Source organism: Pseudochaenichthys georgianus, chromosome 13 (genome assembly GCF_902827115.2).
Source record: "Pseudochaenichthys georgianus chromosome 13, fPseGeo1.2, whole genome shotgun sequence".
Classification (NCBI taxonomy): domain Eukaryota; kingdom Metazoa; phylum Chordata; class Actinopteri; order Perciformes; family Channichthyidae; genus Pseudochaenichthys; species Pseudochaenichthys georgianus.
Genome location: NC_047515.1, coordinates 24,991,563 through 25,010,430, shown reverse-complemented (window position 1 = coordinate 25,010,430; position 18,868 = coordinate 24,991,563). Strand labels below are relative to the sequence as shown.

General features: G+C 40.2%; 1 protein-coding gene and 1 long non-coding RNA gene across 2 annotated transcripts; one reads left to right on the top strand and one right to left on the bottom strand.

Moving 5' to 3' along the window:
- Positions 1-1,105: 1,105 nt before the first annotated feature.
- Positions 1,106-2,341, bottom strand: LOC139434997 (uncharacterized). Its single transcript, XR_011644267.1, has 3 exons — positions 2,187-2,341; positions 1,737-1,797; positions 1,106-1,624 (listed from the first exon to the last, which is right to left on the bottom strand). It is a non-coding gene; the product is annotated as an uncharacterized lncRNA (long non-coding RNA).
- A 10,477-nt stretch (positions 2,342-12,818) lies between these two features.
- Positions 12,819-14,769, top strand: gemin7 (gem (nuclear organelle) associated protein 7). Its single transcript, XM_034097599.1, has 2 exons — positions 12,819-12,916; positions 13,759-14,769. Exon 2 carries the CDS (start codon positions 13,773-13,775, stop codon positions 14,157-14,159), a length of 387 nt encoding a protein of 128 aa, XP_033953490.1. The 5' UTR covers positions 12,819-12,916; positions 13,759-13,772; the 3' UTR covers positions 14,160-14,769.
- Positions 14,770-18,868: the final 4,099 nt, after the last annotated feature.

Sequence of the window (18,868 nt, the reverse complement as noted above, 5' to 3'; positions counted from 1 at the left end):
TGTATATGATAATTAGGACTTTAAGAACAAGTTTACACTCAAACAACAATCACAAAGTTGTAGCAGGCTACATACAATTACACCGTCAGCAACTGTAAACTGCTTTGGCTTAGTGGAAATGAACACCATGTCACTCACTCTGCCTGGTTTCACACCCTATTAAATACACAAAAGAATTGTCAAATTAATTGAAAAGGTCGTTGATGCAACATACTAAATCAGCTCTTGGCACAAAGGAAATACTCAACATGGTTCTTGGTTTGTGCCATCGCTGGTCTGTTTCAGTGCAGCTGAGGACAGGGGGTACAGCAGCCAGGTTGAGTGTGGAGTAGTGTGCGGTCTGGAACAGCAGTGCAACATTGTGGTTGCAGAGTTGTGTTCCAGCTACACAGGAACACTTTGCCACTGCAATCTCCACAGGTGAACAGTTCTTAAAACAAAATGTCAGTCATTTTACATTTACAACACAGACAAATGAGAAAGCTGAGAGCAGGCTGATCAGGCAAGTAGTAGGTGTGGGAAAAGGCTAAACCCAGAGCTATTTAATAGAAGAGTTACGACACCGGAAGTCCAAAAACGGTTATCGTCACGTGGTTCATGTAGACGAGGGATCGTTCCCCGGAAGTTCATGGCGGGCAATGTGAATGCATTGATAACAGGAGATAGAACTACGATTTTTGGTAATTATTAGTGAATAAAGGTTTTGATTTGCAATATTTATACAACAAATCGATATGTGTATGTATTTACATCAATATGTTTTCAAAAATAAAATCGAATTTGCTAATATTAAGTGATAATATTAGGATTAGTGTGAACAACTAGTTTACATGTTACTAACAGTGCCTTGGTTAAAGAGCCTGTTGCTGTTTATTTATAGCTTTGAATTCTTTCAAACCAATATTATCTTCTTAAACTTGTATGGTAGTCAGGAGCATCACTTTCTAATGTTTATTGATACATTTAGAGGGAGGGGATCTAAAGTAATGCTTTAAAATTCAGATTGGATTCATTTCTACCATTTTCTTAAATTCATGGTAGTTTCAGTAATCCCCTGGTAATTGAGGACACAAGTTATCTAAATGACTAATGTTGTCTTTATGGCTTTCAGAAAGGACAGGAGACCGACAGGATATGATGATGATGATGTTAAATGTGTTGCTTTAGGAACATCCATTGCAAATACATGGAATTCAATAAACATAGAAGAGCATATCATGCAGTTTGTCGGTGCCTTTTCCTCCGTGTTGTCCTGGTTTGCTGTGCTGCCTCCTAGTCGCCACCATGGTTTGATGTGCTGCCTGGGGATGCTCAAATCGCTCAGAGAAAGGAGTACGAATGTACGGCTTCCCCACTGACACAGAGCGGAGGAAAAAATGGCTGGCTCAAGTCAGCAGGAGCAATTTCACGACCAACAGCAACAAAATATGTGATTTATATACAAACACTGCATTTGCACTTTTTCACAAAACGAAAACCACACCATTGGGAGAGCTTAATGTTTTGTTTAATACAAAAAAACAGGGAAAGGCTTGAAAAACACTGAGAGTTGAGACTCAGGGTGCAGGATGAGGGTCTCAGTGCAGGTATTCAGGCTCCATTGAATCCCCCTCTGGTTCTTGTGCTGAGAGAGGGAGCAACAGACAGGAGAAAGGGTTATACACACCTATATAGCACACCTATTGCCTTGGGGAGATAACGTGTTTACTTATATAAAACAGTAGTATTAAACGTACCTTGTGTTTTCACTCTCACTTAAGTCCCTCTCCCTTTGCCATCAATCCAGAATCAGCTGGGCTGCAACATTATACAGACGGGTAATAATCAACAGAATCACAAGGACACAATATGGCTCTGCTAAAAACACTCACTCTTACACGCACCAAAGTTATATTTATCTAATATTTAACTCCCTCCACCCCCGCATACAATCCCGTTTAGAAGCCCCTCTTCTCTAATTCAACATGTTGGACGAAATGACATTAAGAGAACGGAATTTACAATTAAAAGGCTGTTCAACGTGTGTTGCTAACTTGCTTCGGTATGCTAGCTTAATCTGTTATCTGTAAACGTTCCCTAAATCTACTAATTTAGGGATAATCCACTGACATCCTTTAATACACATGTTCATTTGAATCAGATGTACTGATAATATCCGCAATATACATCGTTAAACTTCTTCTTACCTTTAAAAGTCCGTCACGAACGGTGTATTATGCTGCAACTCCACAGCTCTGCCAGCCTTGGCGCTAACTTCCGGGGAACGATTGAGAGGCTCCACGATCCGCCATTGCTGTAAAAAAGTGGTCCATTGGAGTGAACGGAGATGTCGTAACTCTTCTATTAAATGGCTCTGGCTAAACCATGTCAGGTTGTCAGTCACATCACATACACAGAAGTTCTGCTGTTTGGAATACTGTAATTTAAGGACATTCAAACAGATACGCTTGTATAGCCTGTCTCAGCTCTCTCAATGTATTATCTTATATTATAACTACATAAAATAGTGTTAGTAGAACGTTGAACAGCTTATGTAGGGTACAAAACCAGCACTTACCTAACACTGGCCAATACAAATAATTGGACCCTATATGGATTATACTAACCATTCAGTAAAGAACAGCAGCCGCCACAACCATTTTCTGGGGTTTCCATGAAAGCAGAGACGGTTTTCAACCTCTCATTAAGAATCTTTGATGAAAGCTAAGTTTGGGTTTAGCTAATGTATTTATCATTTTACACGAGAGGGTTACAAAACGAAAATAAATCTGTAGCCCCTTCATGCTACACACACATAGCTAGCTACCAGTTGATGTGTGAGCAAATGTATTCAATCAATCAATCAATCAATCAATCAATCAATCAATCAATCAATCAATCAATCAATCAATCAATCAATCAATCAATCAATCAATCAATGTTTATTTATATAGCCCAATATCACAAATGTTACATTTGTCTCAGTGGACTTCACAGTGTGTACAGAATATCAGTATGACAATACGACACCCTCTGTCCTTAGACCCTCACATCGTACAAGGAAAAACTTCCGGAGAAAACCCACAGTTTAAAGGGAAAAATGGGAGAAACCTCAGGGAGAGCAACAGAGGAGGGATCCCTCTCCCAGGACGGACAGACGTGCAATAGATGCCGTGTGTAAATTGAAAAGATAATACATTTGCAAAATAGTCACTAATTGTCAATAATCTGTTGCAACACGTCAGCTAGCTGGGCTTATTTGAATCCTAAATCACAGGTTACCTACTCTTGCCACATCAAAACCCCAGAACATGAACCTGATTGAGGCTTTAAACTGATTAACAATTTTTATTTTGCTCCCTACTCTGAGATCGTGAGGCTTTTCATGCTTTCTCATGGACCTGTAACAGCTAGGCCTGATGCTCACTCTCCCTGATAGTCCAGCAGATATGTGAAATATCTGAAAGAATTGTGCTTTTGATGATAAAAGCATGACATTTGGCACACTGTTAGAGCATGCCCTAAGGAAGATTTTTGGCTATAGCGCCATCGCAAATGTGTCCATTGGTTGTTATTTTACCAGTAGTTTAGGATCTAGACCACCACACTTGATTCTGGTGGCTAATCCTACATTTTCAAGGATGGGGAATGCATTGGTACTATTTACAACATGCTAGAATGTAGCTAACTATATGTATCTGGTATTCAGGGAACAAAATCCACAGTAAACCATTAACATATGTATTATGGTGAAGTAATAATACATGTTACATAATATATATGTAATATTACAGGTTTTCAACTAAATGCAGTTAGTTCTGAAAACACAGTCCACCACAGTGGCAAAGGGCACTGCACTGAATTGCTGCCGGATTCTTTCACACACACATACGGGTATTGGGCCGAGCGTGACACCGTACTTCCGGTATCCGCCGTTTTACGCGAGGTGCAAGCAGCCGTACACCGTCTAGGAAAATGACATTCCCAGAACAAATGACCATATCTTCCCTTCTAAAAGGATTCAATTAATAATCTCTTTTCTCAAAGTAATGATAAACCTGTGAGTCGGATGTAGAAAAGTCAGAATCAATATAGATGTTTTTTATTTTAAAGACAATTCAGATTGAACATAGTAAAAAACTGTAAATTATAGTGTCCGTCCAAACGTCTTTTTTTACTTACAGTGAAAACTACCCTTGGATGATGGTAAGGTAGACTAAAAGCTTTAGGAATCCAATGTAAAACATATAATAAGTACCCTGTATCAAGATTGATGCAAAACAAATGACATTATTTGACCTTTTTAGAAAGGTTTAGCAAAAAAAAACTCCACCTCTGAGGTGAGTAGGGTGGAAATTGGCGTTTTACCGTTTCTCTGGAACCCATTGGTCAATTTTGGTGATTGACATCTCTTTCTGACCGTTAGAGCCAATAGAATCGAAGGGGAATCTGCGGTGGGTCAACGGGGAGTGAGTCTGCTCCACGAGAGCCTCCGAGGAAACAGAGCCGTTCTTGACGTGTTGCGGGGGATTGTGAGGAAAATAAAAAAAGCTCATTTTCCAACCTTTTGTCTGAGTCATCAGTATCAAATGTGTCTCACATATCCCCCACTCTGTGTAAGCCGGCTGCCTATAATTCATCGGTCAATAGCCAGCAGGGCTCGTTACAAAAGCCTGCAGTTTTTAATCTATCGGTTAATAAACTGCAGAGTTCGGTAACTAAGCCAGCTGCCACCAATCTGTTGGTTAGTAGGCAGCAAGGCTCGCTGCAGAAGCCTGCTGGTTTTAACCTATCGGTTATTAAACCGCAGAGCTCGCGGCATTCCTCTGTCCGAGATACGCCACCTACACACGGTCACAATAAGCCCATGAGCGCCGTTATAACGCCTCATGTGTGTCGTGTTATTCAATAATACACGTGAGTCCAACTGTCACAATTACGTGTCTCTTTATTGGTAGCCCACATGCTAGCACACACCTAGCTCACATGCTCCGTTACCATAACATCTTGTCTCCCTATGACGTCACTGAACCGTGCCTGTAAGGCTTCACTCCTATTGGCTAACACACACACATATACAATAACACCACATCTCCCTTTTTATGAATCAATGGGTAGACTGCCATTGACTCCACAGACCTAGAGGATTATTCTGCCACTGTAGGGTGGAGGGTCTGTTCCTATCCGAATCAGATATAAAATAACAGTTAACTCCAGACCTTCATGAACTATTTTTAACCCTATGATATTTTGTGTATTACACAACATTAATGCACAACATTAATAATAACCAGTTTTTTTTACTCTCTTATAAAACTCTCTGTAATATCTCTTAGGCTTCTGGTTTGTTTACAAGTCCAACCTAGCCTTAGATCAGGTTCCCCTTAAAATGTTATCAGCCAAAGTAGTACTGCTTTGGCTCTAACATCAGCGAAAAGGGTGAGTGATTTGTCTGCTCTCTCTGTGGCTCCGTCATGCCTCCGGATCCAAGGAGATGGCAGCTCAGCTGTTTTACGCCCTAACCCGGCTTTTATGCCAAAGGTCATCACAAGCTCTTTTAGGTCAAGAGTGATCACCTTGGATGGTTTTTTTCCGCCTCCTCACAGGTCGGAGGAAGAAGCCACGTCTCATCTCCTCTGTCCTGTGCGCGCGCTGTCCTGCTAGGTGGCGCGCATGGCTGCCTTGCGCCGTTCTCAGCGCCTGTTTGTGCACTATAGAGAGCGCTCGATCAGGCAACCTCTGTCTGCACAACGGCTGTCACACTGGCTGTGTGAGGCTGTGTCACAGGCATATGTCTCCTCTGGGGTGGATCCCCCGGAGAACATCAAAGCGCACTCCACCAGAGGAATTTCCTCCTCCACGGCTTTGCACGGAGGAATGTCAGTGGAAGACATTTGCACTGCTGCATCTTGGTCTTCCCCCTGTTCATTTATTCAATTTTATTTGAGGGATGTCTCCCATTCCTCTCTGACACACCCTGTACTGAGTGTCCTGTCAGAGTGAGTGACGTCAGAGATCCAGCTGTGCGTCTCGCACCTGCCTTTCGGCACACGGAGAGCGCCTCCTTGTTCCCTCTTATAAGAGGGATGTTCCTTTTCCTCTGACACATTTTGTACGGAGTGCCTTGTCAGAGTGAGTGACGTCAGGGATCCAGCTGTGCGCTCTCCTGCCTGTCTGACACGCAGAAAGCTGCTGTTCCCCTCTTTTGTCGCTGGGCAAAGTGTGACCTTCGTCTCTACTTTCTCACAGCGGCAGGTATGTATTGTTCCCAGCCTTCGTCCCCTCATGGAAAATATTCATGTTTTGCTATGTTCCAGGGACGGTGATGCACCATTACTCATGGCACAATAGGCATGGGATGTTATTGAGCAGGTGTGTCTGTGCTTCTAGTGCCGGGCAGACCCAGTGGGGCGCAGACTACATCATGCTTCGCCCTTAACCCAATAGCGATAGCCTTAGAGGGCGAAGCCATATACGAAATAGAACTGAAGTTACCTACTGTAACTTCAGCTTCTATGAGTAAATGGCGTAGCCCTCTAAGTGCTGGGCCCCACTGGCTCCACGAATAGCTGAAGAAAAGTTATTTTGTATGGGAGCAGATTGTCGGGCCTCCTTCCTATTTATACCGGAAGGGAGCCCGAGGGTGGGGCCCACCTTGCGGGTGGGCGTAGACTACAAGTGTTTTAGTGCTGCGCGGATGTGCAGGGGGATTACCCAATAGAGATAGCCTGAGGGCTACGCCAATACTCATAGAAGCTGGGGTTACAGTAGGTAACTTCAGTTTCCTGTCTGTGTGTTCCCTCCTACCTGATTTCCTGATTGTGTTCACCTGGTGCCCCTGTGTTTTCTCCTCCCTTCTGTGTGTATTTAAGTTCTGGTTTTTCTGTCTGTCAAAAACTGTGTTCACGGGGAAGAGTTCTGTTTTGTTCTAGTTAACCTTGAAATAAAGGAATTTTCTGTCTGCTTCGCTCTACCCTGACAGAAGTTACACAACAGTGTTGTTGATACAGACTTGGAGTTTATTCACACGTCACATACTACAGTGGGTAATGTTTTCAAGAAACATTGAACAGTGCTGCCACATATGACACAGGAAAAAAAGAAAAGACTCTGAACCCTTTGCCATTATATAAAAATAGTGTTGCTACAAAAGTATAAATTAGGCTTACTAAGACAACTCAGATCTGAAGCTACACAGGAATCTGCTGCCAAAGTGCAATAAAAAAGACAAAATTAATATCAATCATAGAATAGAATTAAACCCTTTTTTTGTTGCATTTTAGTAGAGTATACAAATAAATGCCTTTAAAATAGGATGCAAGCAACACTAGTTTCTTAACCTGAATTGATAATAGACTATAATCAATTTAAACAGAACATATCTTAATGTTTGCATTCTTATACCATTTTGTACAATAATTATAATGAATAAGTTCAAACAAACTAAAACTTACAGCTGATTAATAACGGTATCTAACTTGAGTTTTTATTATATCAAAAACCTGAATGCTACTGTTATGTTTACTGTCCCCCAAAAGCGCGTTGGCAGCCTCCAGGAATGCTTCTTTCACAACTTCGCCATCTTTGAAAGACTTGACTGACACGATAAGATGGTAGCAGCCTTTCTCTTGCAGGGTTGCCAACTCTCACGCCTCTGGCGTGTGACACACGCTTTCACTCTCAATCTCACGTCCTCACGCTGCCCAAACTATTCTCACGGCAAAAACAAGATGAACCGGCTATCGTTTTTGGTTGGTTAATTACAATGTTGAGTTGACAGCTTCTCAAGCTTTGTGTGTGTGTGTTTCATGTATAGGCCTCTCACGATAATTAATTTTGTTGGATACATTTTCCTGGAAATTACAGCAATAAACGATAATATTGTCGGCACCGTTGTATGACCATTTTAGACCACTGAAATAATAATATATAATAATAATAATTCAAGTACATCCTTTCAAACTGCTAGTCACATCCTCATGTAAATGGCAATGTATCGAGTTCATTTTTATTTATCGTACGATAAGTCAATGAATTGCTTATCGCTGTTACAAACTTGCTTACAAGATAAGGACTCAAATGCACAACCCGGGAGACAGAGATAAAGTATAAGTAATATACTTTTATTTGCCAAAAGGATATAAAAAAAGAAAAAACACTCTTTGCGAGGAGACAAAAATAAAGAGTTTCAATAAAGCTCAACAAAAAACGCTCACAACGTGAGGAACAAAACTTACAAAAAGTTTTCAGGAGCATGAATCAGGCATGTGTCAAGAGAATCAAAAACTGATGAGCAGAGTTCTGACATGAGGACAGGACCTTCCGTGGCAAAAGGCAAAAACGAACTGACACTGAACACTGGGAGACAGGGGAATTTACACACGGGGTAACAAGACACAGGTGGGAACAATCAGGGGCGGGACTGACACTGATTAGCACAGGAGACACAGAAGGGGTGACAGGTGAAAACAATCAGGAAATTAGACACACCAGGGAAACTAACGACAGACATGAAAACACAGGGGAAAAGACCAGACAATACACAGGGAGGAAAACATGACAAGGAGAACAGAAACACACCCATAACAAGACATACAAAACTAAAACGTGACATAACACAAGAATCATGACAATCGCGACAGGCACACAATACAACAGTGGAAACAAACGTGTGTTTGACTTTCATTAGTGAATGAAACGTTGTGCCCTTTATAGTCTGTGTCCAATATTGTGTACAGCAGAATCTAACTTTATCTCCGGTAGAACTCTGATCAGGCATTAGCTCCGCCTCCTCTTTTTTTGTTCAAGCTAAGGACCCAAAATCCGTGTTTCTCTAACAGGGCTGCAAAAGAGGGGTTTGAGCAGTATGAGGCATGGCTGCAATGGGATATCTGTTTGGTATTTTAAGCAAAAAACATCACAGACATATTTTGTATAGGTATGGCCCTACAATATATTTTTCCAATATAGCATAATAGGTCCACTTTAAGTTACGTATTTTTTCTTTTATAATTGTTTTATTTTTTTTATTTTTATAATGGGACACAGGGTTCGGTCCGGATTGATTTGCAGTTCGGTCTGGATCCGGACCTTGGTCCGGAGTTTGAGAAGCCCTGAACTATATCAACAACAAATCACCATCATCACACTGCTAGTTTATCTTAATACTAGAGACGAGGCAAGACAAGGGCCCTTTCTCATTTCTCGAAGTCCCCTCCTCGACTCCCCTCCTCGACTCCTATCCTCGATACTTAGTCCCGCCCACAGGAGATGCGAGCGGAGGAGCCGAGGAGGGGAACCGAGGAGAGAGGAGGGGAAGCAGCAGGCGGTTAGAGAAATGAGAACTCCTCTCCTCTGAGCGGTCATTTTAAAGAGACGTCCATTAATGATGACAGGAGGCACAGCAGCCCTCTGTCTGATGGACAGATGTGTTCATGATGACTTCTATATTTACTTTGCGGTATACTGAGACAATAACAGGCTACAGATGCGGACGGACACACACACACACACACACACACACACACACACACACACACACACACACACACACACACACACACACACACACACACACACACACACACACACACACACACACACACACACACACACACACACACACACACACACACACACACACACATTTATATATACAATTTCAGAATCAAACAGAGCACTCTCATAATAACGTAACACTATCGGAGACTGGATATATCCCCCCCCTCTCTCTGGTCGCTACAATGAGGAAATAAATTACGGGCCAAAAGTTTTATTTACAAGTATTAAAAGTAAGCAGAGGACACCAAACCAACTGAGACCTGTCTGTCCGCTGCATCCACGCACTGTACAACACACACACCTACACACTGTACCACACACACCTACACACTGACTGTACCACACACACACACACACACACACACACACACACACACACACACACACACACACACACACACACACACACACACACACACACACACACACACACACACACACACACACACACACACACACACACACACACACACACACATACAGTTCCTAAAACAGGCTACAGCCGTTGTGTATTTTATTATGTGAAGCACTAAATGGTTTTAGAATTTTTTTAAATATCGACTCTTTGTAGATATCTACTAAACTAAAGCAAATAAAAAGAGTAGGCCTGTTATACTGAGTGATATATATTATACACACTGCTCTGCTCTCTGCACAGTTAATAAAAATAATATCGGTTATAGCTCCTCCAGAGAGCCTCCTCGACGCTCGATCCTCGGTCCTCGAAGTGCATTTAGAGAAATGAGATGTCCTTCAACATGGCGCGCTGAAATTCATTTCCGGGTCGCTACCAGAGGACCGAGGAGTCGAGGAGGGGGATTTGATGAAATGAGAAAGGGCCAAGGCCAGGCAAGCATAGCACCTTTCAACACAAGGCACCTCATTGTGTGTTTCCCCGAAGATAAGCACCATTTCACAGCAATTACAAAAATGACGTATCTTCACTTTCTGTGACGTTCTGTCTTCCTGGCATGCAATCAGAGAACACATGGCCATTATTTACCCTCATCAGATGTGGGCTGATACATCTTAACGTCTACATAAGAGGATGTTATTTTTGGAGAGAATGTTTTGTTAAATAAAATATTACTAAAAGATAGGTATTACATAAAAATCACACTGCCGACAGTCATTATTTCAAACAGTATGAACACATTTAACGCAGAATGCTTGCTCATTCATTTGTTTCCCTCGACCACGATGGTTGCCATCGTATGGTCAGATCCTGGGGTGGACCGGTCACTGATGAAGGCGATATTCATGTCCTTTTGAAGCACATTAAATAATAGGTTAGCGCATAAGAGATAATGAATTAGGTAATTGCATACTTTTTAAACTGTCACTCTTAGCTAATTCAGAGCCATAGGCTATAGTTCTCTGCATACTTCAATTGTATTGTGCTATTTTTGAAAAAGGAAAAAAAGAGAAATTACCTAAATGAATATATTCTGAATGGGTGACATGCCAACAACTTGCATTTCAATGACAACTCTAAATAACGATCCTACCTCAAGAAGCATGTCCTTGATCTGCTTCACGAGATTCATTTTTAATAAAAAGCGATATCACAATAGTAACCAAAGTATTTTTACGCTCACAGTAGCCTCTACTACTTTGTACCCTCTCACAGAACTATTCACAGTTCAAAGGCTGCTAATTTTGGTCAAACAGCAATTTGCCATACAGTGCAACTACAAGGCCATCTACTGTATTTGAATGAAAAAAGATGACACTCACCTTAAAATGTCCTTTGTATATTTCTATTTGTCTTAACTGTGGGATCTTGTCCAGGCATGTTAAGTGGGAGTGGACTTGAAATCCTTAACTCAAGGTGTAGAACAATTAAGTTATCAAGCCAATTGCATTACTTACTACAACTTGAATTTAGTTTTAAGTCAATTAACGCAGAAATCAGGGTTCAAATTACACACAATATTAAGTTGATGTAATTACCAACATTATTACATCAACACAACTTATAAATTAATGTTTGCAACTTAAAATGTTTATCTAAATCAATTAACTCACATTTTTATCTTGCAACCATGCATTTAATTAAGTGGAGGTGAAAGGTCGCCTGAATTCGATTTTAGAGTGTACACAGCTAAGTAGGGTCTTTGTTATTTGTTATGTGCTACTCTGATATTGGAAGAGTACATTCAGTATTTTCCCAACACTAGGCTAGGCAAGGCAAAGCAAGGTAAGACAAGGCAAGTATATATAGCACCTTTCAACACAAGGCACCTCATTTTGTGTTTCCCAGAAGATAAGCACCATTTCACAGCCATTACAAAAAAGACGTATCTTCACTGTCTGTGACGTTCTGTCTCCCTGGCATGCAATCAGAGAACAATTGGCCATTCTTTACCCTTATGTGGGCTGATAAATCTGGGGATTGCCTACAGTGGTGAGTGTATGTAGGTCGTTTTGGATAAAAGTGTCTAACAAGTGACATGTAATGATGATGATGATTATGACGATGATGATGAGCAGTTCCATTTTCAACAGCAACAAAGCCACATTTTCAAGCCAAGATTTAAAAAAGAAATTCATACATTTAGCACACGGTCACAATCACCAAAGACCAGTGGTGTAAAGTAACTAAGTACATGTATTCAAGTAATGTTGTTAAGTTAAATGTTGAGGTCCTATTACTTTACTCCTACTACTACTTTTAATCCATACAATTCAGAGGTAAATCGTATGCTTTTACTCCATATTTAAAACCTTTAGTTACTTTGCATGTTTGGATTATTGATGTGAAACACAATCAAGACTTTAAATACTTTATTTTACCCTGGAGTGAAATTCACAAGCGACCCTGCACTATACAAAGTAATTGAAACTAGCTGCACCTTTACCAGCTTTGATAACACTTTAATGCATAAATACTTATAAACATATATATTATTCTGAAATGGACTGTTCCGCATACTATACTTTTGGTACTCAAAGTTAATTTTGTTGCCAATACTTTTGTACTTAACTTGTGTGAAATGTAGATTGAAGGACTTTTACTTGCAACAGAGTTACATATCACTGGTAGGCCTACTTCTACTTTTAAGATCTGAGTACTTTTCCCACCTAGGCTATGCCAAAGACACTGCAAAAGATATTTGACCTGGGGTTTGATTTTATTTTGGATTCTGGGATTGACTGGTGAACAAAGAACAATGATCTGAGTAGGCCTATTTCTTTCTTCCGTGTCTTCCTGGCAGACAGAAATGTTTTTCTTTTGTCCCTGTCACTGTCTTTCCTCCCCGCTGCATCGGGCGGCGGTAATGCGCCCATAAACTGCTTAGTCTTCCGGCAACCATTCCAACGAAGAAGAAGACGTAGCAGAAACATACACTGATACTGCTAAGTGGAGCAAACAGTAAGTTAGTGTAGAGATACACATTAAGAGGGGTTCGTGAAACGTGTTTTAAATCATTGCACTGTCAAGTGTAAGGAAGAAAGTGTGTTTTGTGGTCATGTTGTGTTCAAATGGTGCCAGGTGTCATCAGTGTTGTCAATAGCAATAGCAACACGCTCCCATGACGTTGTTGAGTGTTTGTAAAGTTATGATCAGAGGTGGGAGAAGTACTCCGATCTTGTACTCAGGTAAAAGTAGAAATACCAGAGTGTAGTGAGACTCTGTTACAAGTAAAAGTCCTGCATTTGAAATGTTACGCGAGTACAACAGTATTAGCATCAAAATATACTTAAAGTACCAAAACGTAGTACTCATTATGCAGAACAGTCCATTTCCGAATAATATAATATGTTTTGGTTATAATTATTGATGCATTAATCTGTTTATCAAAGCCGGTAAAGGTGCAGCTAGTTTGAATGACTTTGTATACTGCAGGGTTGCTTCTGAATTTACTCCAGGTGCTACTAAAGTCTTATTTCAGTTTTGATTATATTTTGCATTATAAATCAAAATGGGCAACATTTTGGAAAAAATAAAGAACTTTCAATTAAAAACTGTAAAACAATATTCATATAAATATTTTTTATATATATATATATTTAGTTGATTTCAAGGCATTTGAGATACATTAATGGTTCTTAATTGATTAATCGAATAACATAAAACACAGTTTTCACCTTCAGTCCATAATAAGGGATCTGTGTGACTGATGCCAAATAATGTCTTTAAGGAGAGCTTTGTTTTAATAGCAGGTGTATTGCTCCGCTACTGTTTGACTTTTGTTTTTGTTTCATAAATATTAGCAGAAAGATTCAACATGGCAACCCCGGTGTCTGTGCTCCGCCTGCCAAAAGGACCCGACCCCAACAGCCGAGGATTTGACCCCAAATCACCTCGCTTCATCGCCCTCTGTCGAACCTCCATTGCCACTTCTGCCTCGTCAGAGACAAACGCTGAGCAGCTCCCGATAGAGCAGCATGCACGATCTGTGCTGAGAGAGACCTTCCTCCGATGTCTCCTCTCCATGACCAACAAGAAGGTTCAGTTTCTCATGCATGAGAGGGTGAAGGTGGAGGCCACGTTTGGGGCGTCTGATATCGACGTGCTGAACTTTCAGGTGTCCGACCTGCACACTCCCATCGGGGTGCAGAAAGAGGCACTGATCAGGTGTCAGGATGTGATTTCATTCACTTGCGATTCATGAACACTTAAGGCTTTTGTTTCTTGTTTAAACAGCACATACCATTTGGTATAAGAGGCACTTGGGAGTCTCATGTGTTGTTGCAAGAGAGCTCTATTTTCATACTGTGAGATGGTTACAACATGTTTTATATATGTTTGGTTGTTGTCAATCCTGTCGATAGATTTCGGCCAATCATACTGCTATCTGTGGCTGCTTTTAGAAATCCAACACTGACGAGCAGTCCCCCTTTTTCAGCACAAGAGGGAGACGTTTGCTTGGGATTTGGTTATATCAGACCATATCTGGCATAGCTCTCACAATAACATCCAGGAAGTGGCTGTTTGTAATCGATGTTGCTTTCACAATGCAGCCATAAAGACCAGGAAATCGAACGATCAAACCAATATTTAACCTTGCATCACAAACTGTATTTTTGTTTTATAATCTTTTGGAGGCTCTGTAGATCATTAACACTGTTATTATATTTTGAGAGATGCATAGTCATTTATTATTTACTGAGGTAAATGAAACATTCCACAAATTACTTTTGAATTATCAATTTTGTATTCTGTTATTATAAAGATAAATGGAAAGATTAATATTCGATAAAGGTTCATGTTGCTTAAGAAAAAAAACGTCTTATTAATGTGTAACCCCCAGAGCACCACATCCTTTGACACTATTTCATATTTTGAATACTCTAGTCTATTTCATGATAATTTCTTGAGCAAATTGAATTATCAAGAGTTTCTCTATTCACTCTAATAGAGTATAGTTTATTTCTTTGTCATCAGAATGACCCAGTAGGGTTCACAATAAGAGACACAATCATTAATTAATCCATATAATGAATTTGCAACTACTTTTGCTAAACAATTCTATCACTTTACAAACAATAATGCCAGGACAATATATGTTTATCAATTGTGAGAATGTGCTGTCCTTCCATGTCTCACTTGGAATAGGAAATTGAGTTGGTCCTTGCTGACTTGTGTTTTATAAACCAATAATTGAGAAAATTATCTGTAGTTTAGTTAATAATGAAAGAAGTTATTTAATGCAATCCCATTCACATTGAAGGCACTTAAATATATAAATGGCAAATAAATAAATGACAAATACATGTTAATGAAGCTCTTGGTGGTTGGTACCAGAGGTAACACTTTACCTTAAAAGTCCACCTATCCAACATGTAAAAGCGTTATACAAACATTAGGAACATGGTTAATGAACAATAATGGCATTTACATTTTTATTTTCAATGTAATTGTCAACAAGTGGGAGCGATATTATGAGGATGGATCACACTGTTATAAAATTGAATGTCGCCTGGTTAAGTTATGAATGTTAACAAAGCCTACTATATGTTTTAACGCTGCTTATGTATGTACAGTGTACATCATATCTGAACGTCTTTTTGTGTGTTGGTCTTTAAACTGTGCTCATTGTAAGTTCAAACCAATGAACAATTAGCTTAAAATAAGAGAAAGTGAGCAGAAGGTTGTTGCATTGATGGAGTCTGACCTTCAACCGAGGGAAGTCGTGGTCCTGCACCTGAGTCAGCAAGTAGCCGCCCTTCACCAGAGGAAAGTGAAGGACGTTCCTGCTCTCGGTGAGTTGTATCTTTATATTTGACCCTTTGTGACCGATGTGGGTATCTTTGTATTCGTGCTACATCTCTTAATACATTTGTTTGCATCTATTTGTATGTATTCTGCCTATTGTTGTATTGCATCTCTATTTTTTTTACATCTCTGTAGTAGGGTTCCTTTCATCTCATCGCGTAAAAGATTCTCTGTAGTCATCTCATGTCTCTTGTACTGCAGTAATCTTTCTCTCTTTGTAGTGGTTTTGTGTCGATCTCTAGTCATTTTATATCTCGTAGTGATTTCTAAGCTCTTTGCATTACCCTGCATTTCTTTGTTGTCATGATCTCACATCTGTTACAATTATCTGTCTTTGTAATTGATTTGCATCTCTTCATAGAAATAAGGAATCTCTTTGGTCATTGAGCGTTTCTGTAATCGTTTTGCATCTCTATGGGCATTTTGCATCTTTGATGGTGTTGCATCCTTCCATGATGGTGTTGCATCCTTCCATGATGGTGTTGCATCCTTCCATGATGGTGTTGCATCTCTTCATTACGTTTAATTGCAGCATTTTTGTGAGCATTTTTTTCACAGATCCAATACATTTATGGAGTATGAAAGTAACAGGCCCTCAAACATACTGAGGTCTGTGATCGATCAGGCGAACATGTTCCTGTAATCTAACACAGCCGACATTGAGATATTCCTCTGTTAGTCACTTATTTAAATCATTGGTCATAAATACAGAAGAGCAGGATTTATCATTGCTTAGCACTGGTCTCATGGGGAGGGGGAGCAGGCGGCATCAATACTATTTAATCTTCCTAAAAGGTGTATTTAGCTAGTTCCCAATAAGTCATTTTATTTGAGTGCCATTAGGCGGTCGTGCCGTGCCTGTGTTTCTTTCTGTAGCTGAATTATCCGACCACTCAGTGGAGACAGTCATCAATGAGGCAGTGACTCATCCTCCCTCTTCTATCTCTCTGCGTCTCTCTAATCCAAAATATGACTTAAACCTTGTATGACGTCATCCAGCCTTGTGATTCAATCAGGAAGGCCTCAAGGACAACCAATGTTAATTTTAAATACACAGGCTTGTGCTCTCAGTTCTCGCTCTAACCTCTGTGATGAGTGTCCAAACATCAGCAGGGACACACTGTACATAAACATGTGCACTTCCATTACTACTTCTCTTCATTTCTGAGATGTTTTACTATAAAGTATTTCATTTGTAGATTGAACAAAACATTGACCATTAAAGAAAATATGATGACTTGTTAAAAAAAACTGAAAATATAAGATTTTTTAAATTACTATTTATTAAATAGACTTAATGGCTGCTCACTGCTCCTAACACTAGGATGGGTCAAATGCAGAGATCAGTCCGGCAGTGGCTCAGTCAGTAGGGGCTTGGACTGGGAGCTGTAGGGTCGCCGGTTCAAGTCCCCGACCAGACCTAAGATATGGAGTGTGGACTGCTACTTGGAGAGGTCCCAGTTCACCTCCTGCCCTGCCGTGGTGCCCTTGAGCATGGCACCTCACACCCCCCCCTCCCATTGCTCCCCGGGCGATGTGCAATAGCTGCCCACAGCTCCTAGTACTAGACTCCTGGTACTATGGGTTAAATACAGAGGCCAAATGTCACTGTGTGCTGTGTGCTCTGCATGTGTGACCATTACAGAGGGTTTCCTCCCTCCCAATTCTATTACTAACATCACATATATATTTTGTGTTTGCTCACTATTTTATTTTTTTAATAATGGAAGAAAGTGCATATTGTGAAGGGATCACTCTTTTTTCATATTATGCTTTGTTACAACTTGTTTCTGCCATCCGTTTAGTGGCCAAACAAATCCGTTGTGGTAGTTTTAAACAGAAAACAGGACAGATTTGTTTTGCTGTTTGCTGTTTTTAAAACTTGGCCCCCCATTTATTTAAATTCATCCAGAGTTTTCTCAGTTTTCCGTCCACTGCCGAGACATTTTCTTCAAGAATTCCAAGTAACACAGAGACAAGTGAATTGATATGCTGATTTACTGACAATATATCGTTTTAAAAGTTAATTTTTCACAAGACTAATCTTTGCTGAAGAACGCGTGCTGGATTCATGTTCTCTAACTTGTAGCTGTGCACAGGGACACACTGTCTCAATGTTATCTACTCTCACTGTTTGTCTTTCCCCCTGACAGTCTGCTTCTCCCTGATTTCAGTAGAAAAACATTCCTGCCGCTTAGTATGCATGTGTATTTGCGTGTGTGGGTCTGTGTGTGTCAATTATGATGGTACAATGAATCTGCCCTGTATAACATCGCTGGCCAACAGGAAGCACATTCCGCTCCTTCCTGTTTGTGGCCCTCTCTCACTTCCTAGTAAGTGTCTGATAACTTACAAAACCACGTAATCACCCTTTGGCACAAAACCCCTGCCAGCATAATGAAATAACTGAACAGTGACCCTCACCATTGTGTATGTTTGGTACTTTTTATTATGGACATGATGGAGGAGATGATGATGATCCACGAGATAGTATTCGTATATTTTTGTTCTAACAAAGGTCAAACAGTGACAGAATAACTGTTCACTCTTTTTTACTTCACCTTTAAATAACATTCAGTTGTTGACTTACTGTACTCATTGTCAAAGACCATGTTTTTGTCTAGCATATCTACAATAAATAATATAAACATACTGTCTTATGTGGTCTTTACTGGAGCACCACCAACAGTTTCAAATATTATTTAAAATAACATCTACTCTACAGTATGTATTGGCAAAATTGTTATATGGGTCCTTTGTACACTGTCCTAAGGACTTTGGTGGCCCCTTTTCTTAGAGCCTTACATCATGATCATTTTCGAGTCGGTTTAATGTGTCTAATACTTAGTTTTTTTTCCGAATACCTGCAAACCCATCTCCACATAACAGTAACAGCATGTTAATGTGTGGTTCTAGTCTTTGTCTGAAATCACACCCTATAGTGCATTACATTTGACTTTTCCGCCATTTTATTTGAATGTCTGAAGTCAGAGTGTGAATTTCATGTACTTCCCTCATAAACCTCCACAATGGAAGGAAAACTGCTAACAACCCCCACATAGCAACTGTAAAACCCTGCTTTCCCACCTTTTCTAAAGGGACCCC

Excerpts from the sequence above, each read along its gene's own strand:
- gemin7 (XM_034097599.1), top strand. The coding sequence starts at position 13,773 with ATGGCAACCCCGGTGTCTGTGCTCCGCCTGCCAAAAGGACCCGACCCC.